The sequence below is a fragment of the Lepisma saccharinum genome, chromosome 14 (assembly GCF_977018435.1).
Source record: "Lepisma saccharinum chromosome 14, izLepSacc3.1, whole genome shotgun sequence".
NCBI classification, from domain to species: Eukaryota; Metazoa; Arthropoda; class Insecta; order Zygentoma; family Lepismatidae; genus Lepisma; species Lepisma saccharinum.
The window spans coordinates 65,826,617-65,850,785 of NC_139242.1; the positions used below are offsets into that span (position 1 = coordinate 65,826,617).

Genomic DNA, 24,169 nt, shown 5'->3' on the forward strand with positions numbered 1-24,169 from the left:
GTTTCAACAGTTGCTGGTATTTGGATTGCTCCAAACTTTTCGAGAACACGTACAGGTGCCTGTTCTTCCAATCTAACCAATTCGGTGCGAGGAGAAAATTGTCCACGAGCAGTGTCGTTTTCCCACACCCCGAAGGACCTACGATCAGACAGCGGATGCTGTCGGGAAGCAACTCGCCGTTCTTTTTTTTTCTCGTTTGACTTTCCGGATCCGGTAGACGCTTCACCACGTTCCACGTACTCACAAGATCACTTCGTCCGCGTCGATCCAACTCTTTTCCGGAAGTCCCAGCCATTTGACCAAAAGTTTGTCACCTTTCCTACGCAATACTTTCTCGATGAGGTACGTGTCGGGGTGTTTCGTTTTAGAGAGTTCCTCTTCGTAAAATCTTCCTTTCAAAATCTCGCCGCTACTATCTTTTATTATATACGTGTGTCGGTTTCCGGGTAGAACTCGAACCACCGTAAAGAGTTCCGTGCTCCAATTTTTTGTGAATCCCTTCTCGAAGGTGCGTTTGAATTTGCTGATCCTCACCTGGTCTCCAATTTTGTATTTAGCTTTTTTTGTCGTGGGTGTGTACTTTGGACAGTAAACTGTAGAAATTAAACGCTGCTCGTCGGACTTGGTAACGTCGGCTGGCTTCATGCCTATCGTTCTGTGTACCGTATCATTATAGGTGTCGACGAGTTCCGGCAGGATGTCGACCCATTTGTAATTTCCCCGAAGCGTGAATCGTTTCCACATGTGTGTTTTCAAGGTTCGATTGAATCTTTCCACGATGCTGGCTTTGATGTGACTGAAGGTCGAATAATGTCGAATCTTGTGTTTTTGAATAAACTTTTGGAATACGGCGTTGTAAAATTCTTTACCGTTGTCCGTTTGCAGAAACCGTGGTTGTCTGCCGCCGCTTTCGCGAAAAATTAATTTGAATGCTTCCGTGACGCATGTTCCCGTTTTCGCCTTCAAAGGTAGAGCCCATGCGAATTTCGAAAATGTGTCTATGACGGTGAGGAGGTACTTGTTGCCCTTGTTCAATTTATGTACGTTTTTCAAATTGCCGCTACTCATCTCCACGAGGTCGCTTTGCCAGAGGTCGTCGATGCCCTTGGTTACCACAGCCAAACGTTCGTAGTTGCGGCGTGCAGGTTTATGCAATTCTTCGACGATGGCTTGCCTAGACATTTTTTTTAGAGATTACGTTTCAAGAGAAGCACAAGCGTGATGGGATTCAAAGAGGGTGGCACTTCGCTCGTGTTTTGAATGATCAGCTTATCGCCGGCACTCACGTCGAAAACGGTAAGATCTTCGTCTTCGTGTATTTCATATATGTTGCGCGTTTCGTTCCAACGTGCCAGAGGAATGTTTCCTGCTTTCTGCACACCACGATTCGATATCAAAGTCATGGTGGGAACGCTAGCTTTTCTACCGTGAGACCAGTACGAAAATTCATTTATCTGAATCGTGCCATCGAGGAGAAACTTGTAGTACGGATGATAAGGATGCAACATGTACAGTTTGTTACCTTCGACGAACGTGGAGATTCTTTGTTGATTGGGTATGCTGTTGATTTCGATGGCTTGCAGAGAATGCAGTTTAGCGAATTTAGTGTCGACGCCGAGCAGATTACTGTGAACTTGTCCGAGTTTATTTTCGATGGGCAGCAAATGCTCGACTATGGTATCCGTTACGGCAGAAAACGACGGTTTGATTTTCACTTCCACGTTCAACTGCTTGTAGTTTTCGTTGAGTTCTTGCAACTTGGCACCGAAAGAAGCCAGCGTCGATTCCTGCGTGGATTCCAGCACTCCAACTTGATCTCTGATGTTGACGACAATGTTCTGAAGGTTCTCGACTTGATTCAATTTCGAGCTCTTCTCGGTAAGATCGTTCACGATCCTTCGCATCTCTGTAAACTGCGTGTGAAGGTCGGCGACGCTCTGCGAAGTGGGCAGCGTCGACACCAGCGAACTAATTTCGTCTCGAATCTGTTCCACGTTCGCCGTTTCCGTTTCTAGTCGTTTCAGCATTCGAGATATGTTTCTTTTCAAAGCGTGCAATTCTTTGGAGGTGGGGAGATTGGCCACTTTACTCTCGAGATCGCTCAATGAACTTTTGATGTCGCTCGAATCGGATAGTGCCGTCACCGCCGTTTTCAATTTTTCCAAATCTTCGCTCGAAGGCACGCTCGTCCGTAACGATTCCAAGTCACCCTGTATGTTGTCGAGTACGTGATGAAAATGAGCGAGATTCGTTTCGACGTTCAAATTTTCTAAATATTCGATCTTCTGCTGAACCGTGCTCAACGTGTCTTGAATGCTCGTCAACGCTCTCGCTTCAGCGTGAATATTTTTAATTTCTTCGTTGATCAATTCCAAGGACGCCTGAAGCGTAGCGATGGTGGTTTGAATGTGTTCGAAATCTCGATAGGCCTCCAATTGAATTTTTATGTTCGCGACGCTTTTACCGATGACCTGCAGTTCGTCCGACGATGGTAGGTTCGTCATTGTATCTTCCAAAGTCTGCAACTTGGATTTAATTTCTTCCAACGTGCTGGTGAATTCTTCTTGTAATTTGGAAACGACGACATGCAAGCGTTCTACATCAATATCGTTCACGACGGTTTGAAGTTCAGAGAAATTCTTTTCTATTGCGGAAGTTCGTTCTTCGATTTCGAGTTTCAATTTTTCCAAATCTTCATTTTTCAATTGAAATTGCTGTAATTTGGCCAAATCATTTTGAAGCGAATCCACGCTCAACTGTATATTTTGAACGTTGTCGTAAGAAGGTACGTCGACATAATTTTTTATCAGCGTCTTCAGTTCGGAATCGATTTTCAGAATGGGGTCGAGACATTGCGTTTGGAGCGTAGCGATTTCCGACTCTAAACTTTTGTTTAAGGTCTCCTGCAAAGCGATCAAATCGCTCCTGAACTTCTTAACTCGAATGTCCAACATGAGAATCTCTTCTGCGTGGTCTACACGCTTGGTGTTGCCGAAAATGTCGTTAGGCATTTTTGGTTAACGGTTATTTATAATAGGATAGACGATTCGTAATTCTACAAAAAGAGGAATAAGTTTGTCGTAATCTCCGAGGAGTTCTATGTAAAAATAATCTCCTGCAGACACATCGTACGTAATGTTAGAAAGCATCTTGTCGTGCTTGATTCGAAAAATGTTCTTGCCGGTAGAAATTTTGATTTCGCCTGCGTTTTCCGGATTCACGGTGATTTGAAGTTTCCCGTCGATCGGAATTTCGTAGAAATGTAAATTGTTATTAAAAACATAAAACATCTTGCCCACATCGTCATTCAGTTTCGTCCAAATGCTGTTGAGGTGAATGATCAACAGACCGTTGAGTTTAGGTAACACGGAAGGTAAGACTTCATGATCTGGTATGGTTTCCATAATGATCTGTTTTTTGAAACCGAACAAATTCATAGGCATGCTGGTTATTTATTCTCACAACGTTGCAACGTTTAGAAAGTCGTTGATTTTGTTTCTGTATTTTCCGTCGTTGGGTTTCCACGTCACGTCGATCGTCGCGAATCCGAAATCGTCATTGTTCCAGCAAGAAGAGCAGCGTTCCGAAAATTGATTGATCAACAGGCCGTTGAGTTTAGATAACATGGAAGGTAGAAATTCATGATCTGCCGTGCGGTGTACAGTCTCCATTGTTTGCTTTCGGAAACCAAAGAGATTCATTGTTCTTGCTAGTTATTTATTGTGTATGTGATAATTTGAGACAGTCAAAGTTTTTTTATTTTAGTTATAGTTATTTAAGTTTATTTTTTTCTTTCATTTGCATTGCCTACAATTTTTACTAATTTCTAAACGATAGTGTCCCCAAGGCAACGTGTGGATTCCACAAGACAAAATACATTTTTTATCGTCATGCGGATCTAATGCTACTTTCCTAACTTTGTTTGTTGTAATCACGTGGTCTACACTTTGGATTCTTTGTTCTATGCTTAGTATCGTCGATTGTGAGTAAAGGCAATTGATGTAATCGTGGAAGGTGAGTTTGTTCTCCACCGTATTTTTGCCCACACCTTTTGCTTTCTTCGTGACGCTACTCTCTGTTCTCATGGCATACATCTTCGAACGCAAACCCGCGAACTCGACAATAATATCACCGTTACATTCATCTTTCAGTTTACCTAGGACTTTTTTGTTGAGGGATGGAATTCCAAATCTGTTGGGTTGAGGATACGCAGAAGTATCGAAATACTCAAGCATGGAAGGATTTTTTATGTCTTCGTAGAGGTTAGGTGTTTGTATGCTGTAAATGAAGCTGTCGGTGTCCGTGTAGAAAAGTGATATTTTATCATTGTAGAAGGGTTTCATCACGTCATAATGAAATTCGAACATGTAAAGTTTCGACAAGTCGAGAACCGTTGCGCCAACGTAAATTGGTTTTCTGAATTTCATCAATTTTATATCTAGATTGAAAAGTGCTAAATTCTCGTTGTAAATTTTTCTCGACTTGAATCTAGGATCGGCTATCCACTTCCGACATTTATTCTTATCGGAAATTAATTTCACGTCTACGTGCTTTCTAACATTCTCCATGGTCTTTCCGTACACCGCATTGTTCATTAATTTAAAAAAATCCTTGTCTAAATCGGAAGTGGCAGCTGTTCTATGTTGTGTGTTAGTTTCTATGTAAGGTCTTAACCACGTGGAATGTTTAAACTTTAGTATTCTTCTAACATTTACTATCTGAACACCCTTCCCAATCAAAAACCGGAGATTCTTGTAGTGGACGACGTATCTCTGTTTAGGGTCCAATGTTAACAAAAGCTTGTCTTGAACCGAGTCGGGTGGACATTTGATTTCGGGAGTCGGAGGCAAATCCGAAAACGTGTCGTGCAGGTGGTCGGAGAATTGGAGATCTACCTCTGCGAGGAAACCACACTCGCTATCGTCGAAATGAATAATGTCTATCGAAGTGGGATCTAACCATTCGAATCCCCCGTAAGGAAGTTTTTGAACCATGGCATGTCCGTAGAGATTATTAACGTCGGCGTAGAAGATGTAATTCGATGCTCGATTTGAATCGTAATCTTCTTTCATGTGTACGTTATTAGCTTTTGCATGTCTCTGTACGCATTGCACCATTCCACCTCGTATCCCTCTTTCGATAAATAGCAACATGTCAACGTCCGATATCAGTTCCAGCTTGACCTTTGTCTGGAATAACATTGCCGACCACGCTAATCCCGGTAGACTGTAGAAATACGCTGGATCTAATTTGTAAATATTCGTTGCCGTTTTCCTGAACGCTTGAAAAACATCCGCGAGTATCGTCACGTCTAATTTTAAGTATGCGTCGTGGTAGTCTCCGAGTGTCCTACATTCTAATTTCTCCCACACGAGTTGCGCGTGTTGGTATTCTTCGTCCGTGATTCCTTTCTCTCTGAGTCTGCTGTAAAATTCTCTTGGAAGTGGAAGAGCGTCGTCGTTAAATTTAGAACCATCACTAACATATTCGTAAGGATAAACCCCTTTACGTCTAACGAGTTCTATGTCTACGTTGGGAAAACTAGCTCTAGTTATTTTAAATTGATCGTCGGTGAGTTTGTTCGCTAAAGCATCCAGACTTGCAGAGAGAAATCTATACGAATCCAGGAAGCGCATCTCGATTGTATTTTTCGTTCCCGGAATCGACACTTGCTTGCTGAGACTAATGTAGCGTTCTTCATTCTCGGCCAAGACACCTATGCGTTTCGGATCGTAGCCAAGATGTCTCACCAGGTGGTGAAAATCATATCCGCTTCCGTTGTGAAAGAATATGGGGATGAATTTAGGTTTCTGGATTTTAAGATTGCACGTGTTGCAAATTCCACCTATGTAGTTTCCGCTGAAATGATCGTGGTGGAATATTTTTTTGTTCTCATCAGTGAAACTTTGATCACATACCGGACACACCTCAGTGGAATTGTAATTTTGAAGTTCATTTTCAGTTAAAGGTGCCATCGGTTTTGATGTAAGCAGTACGCTACCAATTACCTCAACCTCCTCCACCATTTTTTCCAGGAAGTGTTCGATTACATTTGGCCCGCGGTATATATATGCTTCATTTATTTTATCACGTCGCACAACAACATAGCCGAAACTATTAGGTTGATGAAGCTGGTACGGCGTTGTGGAGGAAATTTCAGGATCCGGTTCGCAGTAGGAGAGTGGTTTCAGGAAAGACTCGAAATCTGCGACGATGATTGCGGGATGTTCCAACAATGCCTTGTGCATTTTGAATTCTTCGACTTCGTTCGTTTCGGGCATCAACATTCTAGCCGGTCTGTTGTTGCCGCAATAAATTTTATGTTCGACAAGTTTATCGATAGCAATTTGACGTCCGGTGTAATTTTGATAATCGAGTTGTTTTCGATCGTCGAACATGGTTAGACATCTCGGACAAACTTCGATGCAATGTTCATGCTTGGTTGTTTGGCTTCCTAGTAATCGAGACATTGAACGAATTAGCGTGTAATGATAGACATCCTCGTTGGAAATGAGAAGGAGATTTATTACACAAGCATCGTCATCGTCGATATCGCTTATCCTGACGGGATGCACGAGATATTTATCTGACGTGAAGGAATATACATTAATAGCGATGCGTTTTCCTGCACGATTTTCGAACTTTGTTATATCCGACAATGTCACCGGGTATTCAATGTCAGACATTACACTTTGAAAGTCGGTCTCGTATTGTTTGTAATTAGAAACCTGTTCTGGATGATTTGACCAATGAACAGGATGCAGTGCAGCCAATATACACCAAAGGAAACACTTTTTATCGCTGTTCTGTATATTTAACACAGCCCTCTTGTGTTGAATGTTCGGTGGAAGAGGAACGTAGCTGGAAGCGCGAAGAGGCGAGAATTGGTTCACGTAAACAGTTAACGTGTGAGGACTTCCACATAGAGACCATCCCGACCCTTTAGCCTCGAAATCGTCATGTTTCTTAACCAGCTCGTTGGAAACTTTATAATAGAAGTTGTCCAAATTTTCGACGTCCGCCAAATAAAGAGTCTGGTTTTTTGTACGATGATAAAAAATACTCGTTGTGCCATCAACTTTCTCGTATTCAGAAAACAGAACAACGTATACTTTTATAGAGTTGTTTTCAAGTTTATCTTTTAAAATATTTAGTACAGATGTTTTCGTTTCATCCAAGAAACTAAGGATGTCACGACCTGGTTCTGACTTAATTGAAAAATCCTGGAGTTGGTCGTTAAATGCAGATCTAATTGGTTTGCGTTCATTAGATAATTTAATTTGCTTGGAAGTGGAAGCTTCCGTTTCTGAATTATCGATTTTCCTTTTCGATGTTCCTTGTTCGGTCGATGGTTTGCAAATTTTGAGATGTTTACTTAAATTTGCAATGCTGATCATTTTTCCGCATCGAGCACAGGGCTTAGAAGGTAACGAACGATTAATTCTCGAACCTGTTTCGCTACATCTTGCCCTGTGTACCGATAAATTGTTCCTTGAGATTAGCTTCCCACAAGTAACACATTCAGTTTTATCATTTTTACGATTGAAACTGGTGGTGGATGCCATTGCTTTCTCCAAAATCACAGAAATCAAAAAGTCTAGTATATAGCGACACAATTTTCAGGTATGTTATTTTATATAGAATTTCTTGGAGTGATTACAAAACTCAAAAATTCAATCTACTGTAAATAGAATTTCAGGTATGTTATTTATATAGAATTTCTTGTGTGCGAATACAAAAACTCAAGAATTCAATCTACTCTAAATACAATTTTCAGGTATGTTATTTTATATAGAATTTCTTGGGGTAATTACAAAACTCAAAAAATGAATCTACTGTGAATATAATTTTCAGGTATGTTATTTTATATAGAATTTTCTCGGGGGCGAATACAAAACTCAAAATCCGAGACAGTCCAGTTTAACGTGTTCATATTTGAAAAAAAATTGCAAAATACCCCGACAACGTTTCAGCTACTAGGACCTCATTACCATGAGCCTAATCCTAGTAAGCCACATACACACCTGTTCTTCGTATCGCATATGCTAGTAAGTCAGATGACATATTGGGAGAATCACATTTCCCCCAATGATCCCACCACAACAAACGTCGCACATGCTAGAAGAAACAGGATCAGGATATTTTATGCTAAATTTACGGCTGCCTGTATGCAGTTATAGGCAAATCATTAAAAGAGCGCTCTAATATACAATGATTTCTCCTACCATGTACCCTAACATACAATTTAACATAACAAGTAAAATTTCGATTCGTCTATATATACCCAACAAAACTCAGAAACTGTCATACGCGAGAGCTATATTTTGCAACAACTATAATTACCCAACACTAGCAACAAGAACAAAAAAAATATATCAATTACTTGTATAATATTAATTAGTAACTTTAGATAATATTAATTATTAGTTTTCAGTTGTAATTAATTTTAAAAAACAATTAATAAGATGTTAGGTGATGATAACCAAGTGCAAAAAGCATTGCACACACAAACAAAACACCACTTAGTTCATCGAGTCTCGGTGTCGTCTCTCCTCTCATACCAGGTCGTCATGGAACTATTTTTTTTTCATCAATCGAAAATTTTCCAAGTCCACAGCGTTAAAAAAAATCTTAAATTGCAAATATCTCGAAAATGGTAAAAGTTATCGAAAAAATATATCGAAAAACACCCCCATCCCGGTAGCGAAGCTACCCCCCCTGTCGATTTTGGATATGTAGAATACGTATACTAAGTTTTGGTGGTCCTGGGGTCAAGGGGTAAGAAGTTAGCCCACCCCCTCCCAAAACTTTGATCACTCGTAACTTTTGAACGCCTAACTTAACCTAACCTAACCTAACCTAACCTAACCTAACCTAGCCTAACCTAACCTAACCTAACCTAACCTAACCTAGCCTAACCTAACCTAACCTAACCTAACCTAGCCTAACCTAACCTAACCTAACCTAGCCTAGCCTAGCCTAACCTAACCTAACCTAGCCTAACCTAACCTAACCTAACCTAACCTAACCTAACCTTGGGTTTAGTGTGTCGGTCGAGTCTCGGTGTCCTCTGTCCTCCCATACCAAAATTGGCATAGATCGTCATGGAACCAATTTTTCATCAATCGAAAATTTTCCAAGTCCAGCGTTAAAAATCTTAAATTGCAAATATCTCAAATTTTTGACAAACAGGGTCATAAAACCCTCCAATTCATGACTTGGGAAAAATATGTTTGCTGATTCATCATGTACACCTATACGTGAGAAAAAGTATGAATAGAACCTATGTTCGGAAATCCAAAATGGCGACCGGAAGTGGGGTTATCTTGGAAACGGTAAGACTTAGGAAAAATCTATTTTCGGATTTATTACGTACGCCTATATATAAGTAAAATGTGAATAGAACCTATGCTCGGAAATCCAAAATGGCGACCGGAAGTGGGGTTATCTTGAAAACGGTAAGACTTAGGAAAAATCTGTTTTCGGATTTATTATGTACGCCTATATGTGAGAAAAAATATGAATAGAACCTATGTTCGGAAATCCAAAATGGCGACCGGAAGTGGGGTTATCTTGGAAACGGTAAGACTTGCGAAAAATCTGTTTGGGGATTCATTACGTACGCCTATATATAAGTAAAATGTAAATAGAACCTATGTTCGGAAATCCAAAATGGCGACCGGAAGTGGGGTTATCTTGGAAACGGTAAGACTTAGCAAAAATCTGTTTTCGGATTTATTACGTACGCCTATATGTGAGAAAAAATATGAATAGAACCTATGTTCGGAAATCCAAAATGGCGACCGGAAGTGGGGTTATCTTGGAAACGGTAAGACTTGCGAAAAATCTGTTTGGGGATTCATTACGTACGCCTATATATAAGTAAAATGTAAATAGAACCTATGCTCGGAAATCCAAAATGGCGACCGGAAGTGGGGTTATCTTGGAAACGGTAAGACTTAGGAAAAATCTGTTTGCAGATTCGACGACTGCAAGATCAAGAACGTTTATCTGAAGAACGGTAGGAACGAAGTGTTCCCGCGCGAGAATTACAACCTCGACGTGACCAAAAACGATTACCTCAAACTTTACGAAGCTTACACGGCTTACAAACGCGTGACCGAGGGAAGCGTGGACATGTATTACACGCCCAGCGAATTCAAAGCACGGAGACCCATGACCGTCATCAACACATCTAAGAGAAGGCAGGTGGTGGTCAACGATCGCACCAACATCAAGATCGTCTGCGAGTTCCACGACGCGCTGCCTGCCGATACTCTATGCAGCGTCATCCTGATTGCAGAGAAGTCCTTCGTCCACGACGTGAAGAACGAGAGGGTGACGGAACAGTTTTAAAATTCATAAAAAATTGCCACATACTAAAAATCAACATCCAACACATTTTAGGTTATATAAAATTTGTGAAAACCTTATAATACTGAAATATTAAAACAAACAGAGTCCCTTGTAGGTTAGTTCGGTGCGTAAATAAAAAAATGATAGGTTAAGTTATATCACTTAGGATCGTAAAAAAAATTAAAAAATCGTAAAAAAAAAATAGGTTAAGTTGTATCACGTAAGATCGTGATATACCTACCAAGTATAAATGGAAAAAATGAGTGCAGTGAAAATTTGTACTAAAACATCGCTAAACGCTATAACATCGACAAAAAATTGTCAAAATATGTCAAAAACTTATATTCGATTGATAAAAAAAAATACCTACAAAATATGATCCTCAAATGATGACGTTCAAACAGTGCATAAATAAAAAAAATGATAGGTTAAGTTATATCACTTAGGATCGTAAAAAAAATTAAATAATCGTAAAAAAAAGGATAGGTTAAGTTGTATCACGTAAGATCATAATATACCTACCAAGTATGAGTGGAAAAAAAATGAGTATAGTGAAAATTTGTACTAAAACATCGCTAAACGCTAAAACATCGACAAAAAATTGTTAAAATATGTCAAAAACTTATATTCGATTGATAAAAAAAAGGCATACCTACTAAGTATTGCGTAGAACCGGCCAATATACACTACTAACATCTCGGTCTGTTGATCATTATTCACGGTGTACAGCATTCGGACAGACCTCTATCATAAAATCTCACTCCTAACCACAGTATTGGCATTGACTGACCTCTATCGGAAAACAGGCAAATTATTACCACAGAACGTACTGGCAACCTACGACATCTTCGGTCAAATAATACGACCTATAACTAACTATAAATAGTATGCGATCGCGACTTTTGTCTCATGGTGTACATTATTTGGCAAATTGGTTCAATTAATTTTATGGATTGGCAATCAGTGAACAAAATTCCCTGATAAATGAGAGGATTGTATGCGCTTGAAACGTTGAACGCTAACATCGCCCTGGCTGGTAACCAGAGAATACTTGTTTGAATCACGTCGCCAGGAAAGCTACAATTCCTAGGTTAACGGTAGTTTGGATTATTTTGCATGTGTATATAATGTAGACAAAATAAACTTTTTGCATTTAGCTATTAAAAGAGAGATGATTTGAACTGTAGAAACTTGCGTGTGCCAAATTATTTGAGGTGGTACAATTCGGATCAATTTGATTTATGGTTGCATTGTACACCATTCCAAAAACTTGGGGATTTCCCCTTCCCGTTCCTGAGCCACTGTTGTTCCTTCACCTAGCCTGTCTGCATGATCTGTCTGAGAGAAACAGAGCTGTGTATTCAACAGCAGCGCAATTGCTGTTTGCAATTGAAAGGACCCAATTCACCGTTATCCTGGTAGTGTGTGAAGAATTTTCAGCCACACGCTGCCTTTGTCAATGCACAAAACCAATTGGCACTTCGACCAAATCGGCTTTGCAACCAACAGACCGAAAGGAGTAATTATCCATATGAGTCAACCGAGGACAGTATTTCAAACGCTCTGCCTGTATCCCTTTGCCTGCCTGTATCAGTTTTGCAAGATAAATTTCCCAACAATATACGGAAGAGACAGTTGAAGAACATAGTACTACGGGAGAGAACAACTTTTTACTGAACTGAAAGCAGAGTGTGCTTTGTGATGTTAGACATGGTCTGAAATGGAATTGCCATAGGATCTACCACACCTCTGTGACACTCATCAAGAGCGTGTGTGTAGCCTTCTCCGCATACTTGTGGCAACCACCCCCGCACGCTCCAACTCCACAGCTTTTGGAGAGATCGTTTTCCACGATGAAGGAGGTTATGTGATGAATAGTTGTCGTTTATTGGCAGTCAAGTCGACTTCTGAGGAACAGGGTGCGAAACCATTGAAGATTGGTGGGGGTAAGGAAGATCTTAATCTGCACACAGACATACCCACACGTAAGTGTGTGTGTGTGTGTGTGTGTGTGTATACATATATACACACACACGTATATGCGCACAGTATTGGCCAAATTATTGTACTCATTGTAAAAAAGAAGCACATTTGCTTGTTTTGAAGGTGTTCTAACTGGATATATTTCAGGATTGTTATTACTTTTTATGGGATTAAACTGTTTGTCTGCTTCGACATAATCTCGTTTCCCACAACCCTTTCTGTTGCTGTGACCCAAAAATAGACGGCAGCATGATTCTTTGCATATTCGCAAAAATGCCTGGAACAATACATACATTGTTTACAGTGTTATTTATGCTATTTTTTGGTTATAGCAAAGAAAATAATATTAATTCTGGTTGTTGTAAGGGTGTTCTTTATTTGTACATTCGGAGCACGTGTAATTTCATAAACCACGTGGTTTGAAGCTTAGAAAAAAGAGTGAAAAGGAATTGTACACAAACAATGATTAAAATGGGCTCAAAATGAGCCAAAGGTGGTCATACGAAGTACTGACAGTTGTTGCAGTGTGTATAACAATGAAATGTGTATCACAAAACATTAAATCTGTTAAATTTCTCTACATAAAGTAAGTTAATCTGTGTTTCATTTTTTCAACTGACGAGTCCAATACTGTATATGTATGTATGTATGTGTACGATATACATATCTATAATTTTATTAAATATAAAAGTAAATTAGTAAATATTTTAAAATACATTATTATTAAATACATATAAAAGAATTAATTTGTTACTTTTATACATATCAGATATCTAAATTCTGCACCATACAACGCTACATCTGAGGATACAGTTAGCTCTAAACAATCTTTCTGGCTTCTGATTTAACTCACCCTCACTATGCCCATAAGTTCACAAAACACTTCTTAAGTGTACTCCTTTCACCAACAGGTTCACAAATACCAGCGTCTATGTTGGCCTGTCCTACTACGCCCCGGCTCTCGGAGGAGACGAGTTCCTCAACTTCTTCTTGGCTGGAGCCGTGGAGTTGCCCACATACCTGTTCCTGTGGCCAGCGATGGACTGGTGGGGGCGGCGGTGGACGCTCTGCGCCAGCATGCTGGTCGGGGGAGGGGCCTGCCTCGCCACCTTTCTTGTGCAACATGGTAAGATACTAATTGCTTATACTTAGTGAAGAAAATATTTATTTGGAAGAATCATTTACATTTATTTAGACAAGGGACAAAGTGGCAACACTCTTCCACGTATGCGTCAAAATATACAGTACTGAAACTCGCGCATCTCGAACACGTGGTTGCGTTTGTCGACGGGGCATAGATCCAGCTGCACGTGTTCGCAGTAGTGAAAAGGAAGTTGTGTTGTGCAGTTGTTGGAAATGGGTCTCTCGACGGAGGAAAAAGTATTCATAGTTGAGCATTATTTCCGCTCATACGGAAGCGGTCGTGAAGGTGAGCAGAGTTTGAAAAAGGTGACTGGTCTATATGCAACCCAAATGACAATCGTCCACTCCACATGCCCTAACCTAACCTTAGGTTTCCTAACAGTTATGCAACCCAAAAGGCACGATTGTTATTTGGGTTGCATATAGACCAGTCACTATATTGTAACATGTCTTATACTTTTGTTCATCTTTTCATTTCAGTACTGTATATTTTGGCGCATACTTTATAAAGCACGAAAGAAAATTGTATTAAGATTTTTTTTATTTATTTGGTTATTATCAGTAACAAAGTACAGAAGAGCAATTCAATCGATAATATAAACACAAACATTCTTTTCACCAGGATGCATAATAGTTAGCTTTTCTTCATGTATACTTTTCAACAATAACATTGCTTTCTTGTAACAAATACGTATTTATATTACTTATGTTTGTATATTGATTTACATATAGGTATTATGTATGCATCGAAATATGAGTAATGTACGAATGTGAGTATTGTACATACGTATTTATAAATGCGTTATATGCGTGTATGTTTATGAGACTATATTGTAATGTAAAATCATTGTTGAACCTGTGTATTTTGTTTAAGTATTCATATCTCTGTAATAGGAAAATATACATTCTCTGTTAAAGATAAATAAATAAATACACAATCCAATGATAATGCCAAATGAGTCTTAACAAAACTTAGAACCATCCAAAACTACGGCACGCCAAAATGTTGAACGTTGGGGTAATATATTTAGTATAGAATACTTGCCTTATTACCAATCGCTCAATCGGCTTTACTAGTCCTGCAGATGAATTTATTTCGTCACCAACTATAATTTGATTACCAGCACCAAAATTTAGTAAATTTGATCAAATGACTTTTCACATTTAAAAACTGGATAGATATGAAATTTTTTTAGCAAAATAAATTTCGTCTGACCATTTTTTTAGATATTCCCAAGTAAAATGCGTCAGCAATTTTTAACTAAAAAATGACAAACTTTATCAGCATCTCAACAGAAATGTATGGGTTATCCCCCTCCACCCAAAAATCACTTTTTGAGTATTTTCAAAGCTACAAGATTTTCGCGCATGCATGTGCAAGAACTAAAGTTACAAATGTAAAATAATGCAAAGTAGAATCAGTTAAATTATGAAAAATGGAACGTGAAAATTTCCGAAATGTTCAGCTATACATATAGTATTGGTCCCTGATGATAAATATTTCTTCTTTCTTGTTTTCCGTTCCAGATGAGAAGGTGACCCTTGCCCTTTACTGCGTGGGTAAGATGGGCATCTCCTCGTCCTTCGTGGTGCTTCCTCTGTTGGCGTCTGAGCTGTATCCAACCGTGGTTCGTGGGTTGGGAATGAGTACGAGCTCCGTAGTCAGCATGTTGGGACCAATTTTTATACCACTTGTTAACTATTTAGTAAGTGTATTTATCTTGTATGTATTTACTAAATAACAGCCTTCGGTCCCCACCTCCCCTGTCTGATATTCGTAAACCTTATTATTTTCCTTGCTTAATGTCCTGTTAAAATTTATATTCGTGCTCAAACAGCAACCACCTCTTGACTCCGCAAGGAATCCGTAATAAGGATTAGATCCATTTGTCTCCTCTACAAAGAAATCCCGTGACCCCGACTGCAGGAAAGTTCATTTATTGCAACAAAAGATATATTTAAATTTATTTTTTGAAAATTTACATTAACTATTTCTCTGTTCTATTGGATAATTAACAATACGTTATTATTTGTATTATTATTATTACTATTTTAGTTCGTTTTTCTATGTCTAGGTTAATAGCGACGGTGAATGTGAATGAAGTTGCATGAAAGGAAAGACACACAAGAATGCTCATTTCTTCGCAGGGAATGGAACCATGAATTCGTGAGAACGTGAATTTACCACCCAAGATGGTAGACTCCTTATATTTATTATTTGTTTTGTCAGTTTTACTGTAAATACCAATGTCGTTTTGTACACTTTGATATGTATACAAAACGATGTTCCTTCTGTGATATATTTTTTGCTGCAGAAAACCATGCCTTCATTTTCTTATTGTACGGTTTGAACGCGGTCCGTGTAGCGAATTTTGGGAAAAATATCATTGTACTGCCACACATTTTTCACATCTTTTGAGAAAGTTTACTTTAAAAGACGCCTCCTCACACTTCTGCACTAGTTTGTTTCACATAAGAATGGTACATAAAAATTCTTTGTTCTAAGGTTTACTTACTGTATGTTCCGACATTATAACGACACTTGTTAAACTTATCAACACTCACCATTTATTGGTTTACCACTTATCAACTTTGTAAAATGCACAGAAGACAGATCCACCCATATGAAAGTAAATACTTACACTCACGCCAGACAGGCAGACGCAGAGGAATCGTGTTCCGACAACATTGGTCTATTCTCGATATCATATAGTTAATCAGAGTGCTAGATCTATTGCAGTGTTCCGCAGTGTGATTACCGAAGAGAAACATGACGAAACCTTGACTTGGAATACTATCAAATACGTTATGCGCTTGACTTGAGAAGTTGCGCACATCCGATTTCGCCGGCAAGCGGCCTGTTTCCAGCTATCTGGGCAGCGTTTAGAGCAATACAATAACCAAATTAAGGCCCTGTTGAAATCGAAGTTCACAAAGTGATTATTTTGTTAAAACAGACAATTGTAAGGTATATTTATGCCACTTTATTGCTATGATTATTATTTGTTTCATAAGTTTTACTGTATATATCTATGTCATTTTGCAAACTTTGATTTGTACATGAAACGATGTTCCTCCTGTGAAATATTTTTTCCATAAAAAAATATGTTTTAGTACGCGCACAAATCAAATTTCACAAAATAAAGACTTGCTTTACACACACGATTGCAAATTATGATAATGGGGTTTTCTCGGGAAATCACCTGGTTGATATCCCGAAAAAACCTCTTTATCATTCGCCGCCAGGAAAGCTTCAAGATTATTTCCATTGTAAAGAATATCTACAAGTTCACTTGATTGTTTAAGAAAATAACGCTTGTGAAAAGAAGAAAACAATACCAAACAATAGTACAACTACATTTTTCTTTTACATGTCCCGGTTTTCCTTCTGGTAAGGGTGTGTCCGGAGTTTAGCATCAGGACAATTTGCCACACTAGTCAAAGTATTGAATTGCTCACATAATTTTGAGACACTGTTGATCTGTCACAGTTGATGTTTGGTGGTTCTTTCCTTGTTGTTGACTGTCATGTGTATTTTAGGGCGATGATATGTTGGTGCTACCTCTGATAATCATGGGCGTCTTCCTGGTGGCGGGTGGCGTCTGCAGCCTCCTCCTTCCAGAAACCCTACACCAGCACCTTCCGCAAACCCTGGAAGATGGGGAGGAGTTCGGACGAGATTGGACGTGGAGAGATTACATGAAATGCAAACCGCCCAAGTAAGTTGCCATATTATCTTAGCCTTGTACAGTGTCTCTCAACCGTTTTAGGACAACGACATTTTAAACTAGGCAACCCAATTTACACAAGGCGTTGGTGGGTTGTGTGTAGAGTTAGGCTCAGTTTCAGGGTTGCCACATGCACAATAGATATTTATGAAATACGCGAAATAAATAAATGTAAGTATTATTGCATAAAACTAGAAAAAATACCAGTATTACATTTGTTGCAAATGAGAAGTACTTTCTGAAAGAAAGAAAATGGATTTTCTAGTACTTTATTTCTGATGAGTCTACACAAAGAAAAGAGGAGATAGGAAACGGAAGGGGACAAAAGAGAGGAGAACAGAGAAAGGGGAAGAGGAAAAGTAAAGGAGGGAAGAAAATAGAGGACAGAAGTGGATAGGAGAAGTAATGAGAAGAAAGGAAAAAAATGTGGAGAGATGAAGAAAATGGAGCAAGAGGAGATACGAGGAGGAAAACGAGATGAGAGAAGAGGAGTTAGGAGAGGAGAGGAGGAGACGGGAAGAGGGGAGTGGAGAGTAGAGTAAAAGAGAGAAGGGGAGAAGAACGAAATGAAGGAGAAGAGTGCAGTTTAGTCGGAAATCGAAGACAGGAGAGGAGATAAGAGGAGTGGGGAAGAGTGTGATGGAGACAAGATGCGAGAAAAGTAGGGAAGGCGATAAGAGATAAAAGCTGAGGAGGAAGAGAGGAAAGAAGAAGGAAGACGAGAAGATAAGAACAGAAGAGACTGGAGACGAGAGGAGAGAAGAGGTAGTTGCAGAAAATATCGTCTCGGTGTCAAGAATTGATGCATTGATCAAATTATCGACATGAAACATTCAAGAACATTTTGAAATGTATTGGAGAATGTATATTAGATGGTGCGAAATGCATTTTGGCTGAGTTCAGAGCATGAAAAAATCTTCCACGTAAGATCTTTGATTTTACCGACGATTATATCACTAAAAGCATGAATGTAATTTTAATATTTATAAGAATTATCCAATTCTTTTCCACTTCTCGGTTCGTTGAAATGCAGATTTTGTAATTTAATATTTCCCTTCCCCTCATCTTTAATTCCAAACTGAATCATTCCGTTTCACATGGCGTGGACAATGAACACAGTGGGATATATCTAAAACTTACGAACATTTTCTGCCACCGGAGGGGTTTGAACCTACGACCATCAGCTTGTAAATGCTTAACGGTAACCACTACTCTACAAAGCTCCTGAAAGCAGGTAGAAGGAGCTACCCAATGTGAAATGTAGATGCAACTCTTCTCCTACATGTAATGTCCGAAGAATACTTGTTTGTAACAAAGAAAACGAAGATACGCGTAGTATGAATCGGCGAGAACATTTAATGGAGAATTGCACATGATAAAAACTTTTCAGTCGATATTTGTGGAGGTATCTTTGCATTGAACTCGAGTGGGAAAATAGGTAAAATTAGTATGTCCTGAATTACCACAAATATAAATAGTTATTTCATTATTATTTGTCAATGTCTGTTCTTATCTTCTCGTCTTCCGTCTTCTTTCCTCTCCTCCTCCTCAGCTTTTATCTCATATCGCCTTCCCTACTTTTCTCGCATCTTGTCTCCATCCCACTCTTCCCCACTCCTCTTATCTTCTCTCTTGTCTTCGATTTCCGACTCCACTGCACTCTTCTCCTCTTCTTTTCGTTTGTCTCTTTTTCTCTCTTTTACTCTACTCTCCACTCCCCTCTTCTCCTCTCCTCCCTCCCCTCCTTTGCTCTCGTTTTCCTCATCTCTTCTTTGCTCCATTTTCCTCATCTCTCCTCGAATATTTCTCCTTTCTTCTCTCTACTTCTTCTCTCCTCGTCTATCCTATCTTTCTTTTCTTATACTTTTCGTCTTCTCCTTTCGTGTCATCTTTCGTTTTCTCTCACCTCTTTTTCTTTCTGTAGACTCATCAACGATGAAATACTAGAAAACCTATTTTCTTTTTCTTTCAGAAAGATCCAAGGATCCCGGGTTCGAATCCCGCTCGGGCTTGGTTGTTTGTGAATGTCCATTCATCAATTCAATCATTTCATCACTCATCCCCATCTTCGCAAATTAGCCAAGAGGCACAAAACGCGAAGTAATATAAACTAAATCAATCAATCAATCAATCTTTCAGAGAGAATTTTGTAATTTGCGATATAATAGTGATATTTTTATAATTTTATACAACAATACTTGTTTTTATTTATTTCGCGTATTTCATAAATATCTATTGTGCATGTGGCAACCCTGAAATTGAGCCTAACTCTACACGCAACCCACCAACGCCTTGTGTAAATTGGGTTGCCTAGTTTAAAATGTCGTCGTCCTAAAACTTTTGAGAGACACTGTACACACAGTACAAATTACAGACAAGACAAGACTTAAGAAATCTCTCTCTCTTAATTTTTTTTAAATTTAGATATTTTAAATTTGTTATAATGTGGGGCGAACACAGCAATGTTTTGGTGTAATTGCAAATGAGGGACGCCTGCACATCTCGCGTGCACTTGTGGAGGCCAGTGAGTGTTACGTGTGTTGCGAGCTTCCCGCCTGCACCTCAAGGCCAGCAAGCAGCAGAGCAGGAGTAAAAAAAAACAGCTTCTCTACTACATTAAGGCATATTTATTAATAGATGTAGTCCAATAAAATTATTTTTTTTTAGAAGAACTTAATTTTATATATCTCAACCTTTTTCAGTCTGGGACCCACCTTATAGGACCCATAAACATGGGCGCGGGGAGAATTACTTGTAGGGGTGTACACCCAGTTTATAATCATATTCATGCGAACATCGAACGCTTGCTTAAATAAATTACACATACTTCATTCTAGAGAAGTAAATATGTAATTTCAAATACTAATTTACTTTAGTCTAACATCCAACTAAACACACATGATGAAATTGAGAATTGCCGGTAAAAAAAATGGTAGATCGTGAATAACAGAAATGCAATGTTTAGGCTTCGTACAATACGGGTTGAATTCAAATTTTTTAAAACAATATATCTTACTGATTTAAATGTAATAGGTTTTAAGACGCACTAAATAAATTTTCAAACCAAATGCCACCTCGGGACCCAGCAGAGGGTTGCGCCCCATAGGTTAAGAAATGAAGCTAGGGTTTCTCCTTTCCACAAAGATTAGATATGCCAATCGTAAATTTCTCTTTCCCACCCTAAAATTAAATTCCAGTGAAGAAAATTATTGATGAATTATAAAAATAACTATAAGTAATGTCCTGGTAGAAGTTATTATAGTTGAATGGCAGCGAAAATTGATGGTCTTAAACCGGTATTTCTCTAGTACACTTTTTTACAGTGTAGTACAGTGAGATGCACAAGTATTGCTTGGCAAATTATCTATTGCCATTTTAATTAATTTTTCTCATGCATCCTATGTGTTTTTAGAGAATAGATTTTACGTATGGTGGTACAGATGTTATCATCGGCCTGTTTGACATTTGTTTCAATTCTTGAAGTTCTGATTCATTGGGTAAAATAAGGAGCATAAACATGATGATGGACAATTTGCTTGGTAATACTTAAGCATCCCACTGTACATAAATTCTCAGAGAGGAGGAAACTTTCATTCCCTTGTTGGGAACAAATTTAGAAATGTACAGACCCTGGGAAAGAAAATTCAGATATTCTCCAGCTTCCTCCTTCAATTCCAGGAATGTATTTTCATTACACTCTGGCAAATATTTGTGACTGAAATGAAGTTGTGTGTCTTTTTAGTTTTCTTCATGCAATGTATTAAGGCTGCCCTCATTTCTCCACAGGCAAATCATAGAAGACGACGTCAAATGTCTAGAATCTCCACTTAAAAGGTGAGTACATTGTCCATTGTCTAATGCTTTTAACAATTCTTACTCTACGAAGTATAGTTAAAAGCACTAGACAATGATAATATTTAATTAACATTAAATACTAAAATTAAGTTATGCACAAATTCAACTTGGTACTTACGAATAAAAATGGGATCCAATTTTAAATATGAAAGTCTAAAAGCCCTGTGTCAAATGAGTATTTAAATAATAGCAAAACTCCTTAGACTTTGAAAGACACTCATAAACAGTGCCCTAACCACTGCGGGGGCAGGGGCAATGCCCCCCGTCCCGACCTTGGACGGAAATATATTCTAGGGGAAGCAAACATTGAAGTAAAAAAACAAGACTAGGAGAATCTAAGAATAGCAGGACAATTGGATACTTATGATGGAATTAGTTTTTACGTGTTCGTTGCATTTTTCTTCCAGACGGCCAAATGCACTTGCAAGGAGCACAGAGGGGCAATTGCCCTCTCCTCGATTTAAAATTTTATACAAATAAAAATAAATTTTGTAAAATTTTCTTGCTCGCTTCGTTCGCAATCTCTACTACTCTTGTAGTCCTATATATATATATATATATAGTCTCCCCTATGAAGGAAATAAGAGTACTTGGTGGACTAAGGGACCCATGTTTTAATGTTTTAGCAAGTGCAAAAAAATGTATTACAAATTTTTACAGAATTCATCAAAGTGTAGATAATATGTAACCATTATTATTTAATAAATTCGATTTTTCTTGCATAACACAACACAATGGTGTTCTTGGATTCTCGTTAGATTTCTTTGTGCGTAAAAATCTTGCATACTGGAAACTAGAGGGAATCATTATGAAGCATGATTTATAAAGGGCTCCCTTAATCAGTTCTGCAGAGAGGAGCTGTGAATATCAGTCCCTATTAGCCTATTTATGTTAAACTTTATATTCCTTGGCAATCTGGAAAGGTCATTATCGAAATATTACTATTTTATGTTGCTCGAAGTTTTTTTACGTAGCTCGTTGCAGTTTCAAGATATCCCTTTTCTGTTAGTTATCTATTTTCAGGGAGGAGCAAGTGCCTCTGTGTATCCTGCTATATATGCCAATGCGACACAATATATTAAAAATTTGCACTCCTACAAAGAATTCCTGGCTACGGGCCTGACCTGAACCATACTAATTTCAGTCATCTTACAATTAAATAAATTATGTTAGAGTGGGGTTGTGCACTTCTCGTTTCCTGGTTTAAGAATCACTTAGCACATCAGATATAGTTCTAAAGCGTTGTGTTGTGATTTTTCACAAGAATGAGAAACAAATTGAATGTAACAACGCGTCGTGCACACTGAAATCACTCCAAATTGGAAAAAAAGTATCTTCAACCATAGTTGAGTGCAGTTTGCCACCCTTCTCACAGATTTGACCATTAGTTTACTCAGAACTTGTAACCTCCCCGTTTTACCCTATCACCCCGTGTTGTCCACCTTTCCCTTACATGTCTAGAACAATGAAATTCTTGCAAAATACATTAACAGTGGACGGACATCTAAGACCTAAGTATTTTGCAAATTGAATTGAGAATGCTGAATGGTCATCTACAGAAAATATTTTGTACTATTACTGAATAATTTTATATCTCAATTCAATATTATCAGAATATTTGGATAAACTGTAGAACTATCCGCTGCTTTCAAAACATTTTTCGGATAATTTGAAATTCTGATATCAGTCATCTCCAGATGACGCCGATTTATCATATTTATATTATTTTACCTATAAATTAAAATAGTACACGCCTTATGTGCGCCATAATATAATGAAATGGTATTATTGTTAATTAACACTGCATGTTTGTTGTTCCCTCTCCCCAAAATATGTAGAAAAGTTGTCTTTAGAAAACACACAGCCTATAGATTTTGCATTTCTACTTTAAGCTTGAATCCATCATGCCCACCCCCACCCCCGCGCCAAAGTTAACGTTTAAACACCTGATATATTGCATACGGCATTTTCTTACTCGTAAAATTTACATTCACCATATTTGTATACCTTTCAGTTTGGTCCAACATCAAGAATCGATGAACAGCGAGCTGGACAACATGAGGGAGTCGGTCAGCGGCACGACGCTCTCGACGCCAGGCGACGCGACCCTGTTGGAACACGTTGTACAGGTTGAGAACCAGAAAAACGTAGACGATGGAGAACGAGAGGAGACACTCAAGATCACCGTCGTTTGATACTGCCAAATACAGTTTATATTGATGTGTTTTTTTTATACTACTTTAACTTTCGTCTGTATAAAGTCGATTTGGAACGAACAATGACATTTCATATAAACATTTACAAATGTTTTTTAGCGGTAGCGAATTTTAAAAACCCTTCTTAGGATATTGAGAGTTCAAATTATTAAAGTGCTATTTTTCTGCAGTGCCTTAAATAGTTCTTCTTCCATGAACTGATGAGAAAAACTAGATTTTTCGTGCTGGTTTCCTGGTGTCAGTAGCTTTTTGGATATGCATTTAATATTTATGTTCTTTCCATCTCTGGAACAGTATGATAATAAACAATAAAAGAAATCTACGTTGAATTTGCATTTTTTATTTTCTATAAAAAAAGTAACACTCTGTAGTTGTTCTAGAGGAGTTGGTGGGGTGCAAGGGATGGCCCTTTCTGAAGGCACCGAAATGTCAACCTCACTTCCACGTAGCACACTCTGGACTGCATTTAGCAGACTAACGAGGCTCTGGCGGCTGGACCTGTATCCACTATAATCCTCTGTAGGATCTGTGTTGTGTAGTCCGTATATGTTTGTGATTGTACTTTTGTCTATCTAATCATATTACTATTCATCTACATCGTCGCTATTATCCAAAGGTGTAAATAAAAAAAATCAATCAATCAATCTAAAGGAGTTACTTATACCGGCCAGAATAATGAGCGGGCACAAGTGTTCTATCGGATCACCAACTATACAAAGTCCTTTGCTTTCCACACCTAGAAGACATCATTGATGAAATCATCTAAAAAATTAGGGATGGAGTGAAGTACCATTGAAACCAGGCAGTGCGGAGGATTGGAATTGACGACCCACAACTCCACACCACAAGCTTTCAAAACTAAACATGTAAAGTCTGGCGGCGAGGTTC

At 38.5% G+C, this 24,169-nt stretch overlaps 1 protein-coding gene across 1 annotated transcript in view; it reads left to right on the forward strand.

The window, feature by feature from the left end:
- The window catches only part of LOC145998589 (beta-alanine transporter-like), a 200,077-nt gene extending 176,493 nt beyond the window's left edge, over positions 1-23,584 (forward strand). Inside the window, exons 8-12 of the mRNA XM_083135031.1 lie at positions 13,251-13,465; positions 15,010-15,188; positions 17,023-17,201; positions 20,997-21,044; positions 23,080-23,584. Coding sequence (XP_082991157.1) covers positions 13,251-13,465; positions 15,010-15,188; positions 17,023-17,201; positions 20,997-21,044; positions 23,080-23,260 — 802 coding nt within the window. The 3' untranslated portion in view covers positions 23,261-23,584. The remainder of the gene's footprint in view (positions 1-13,250; positions 13,466-15,009; positions 15,189-17,022; positions 17,202-20,996; positions 21,045-23,079) is intronic.
- Positions 23,585-24,169: the final 585 nt, after the last annotated feature.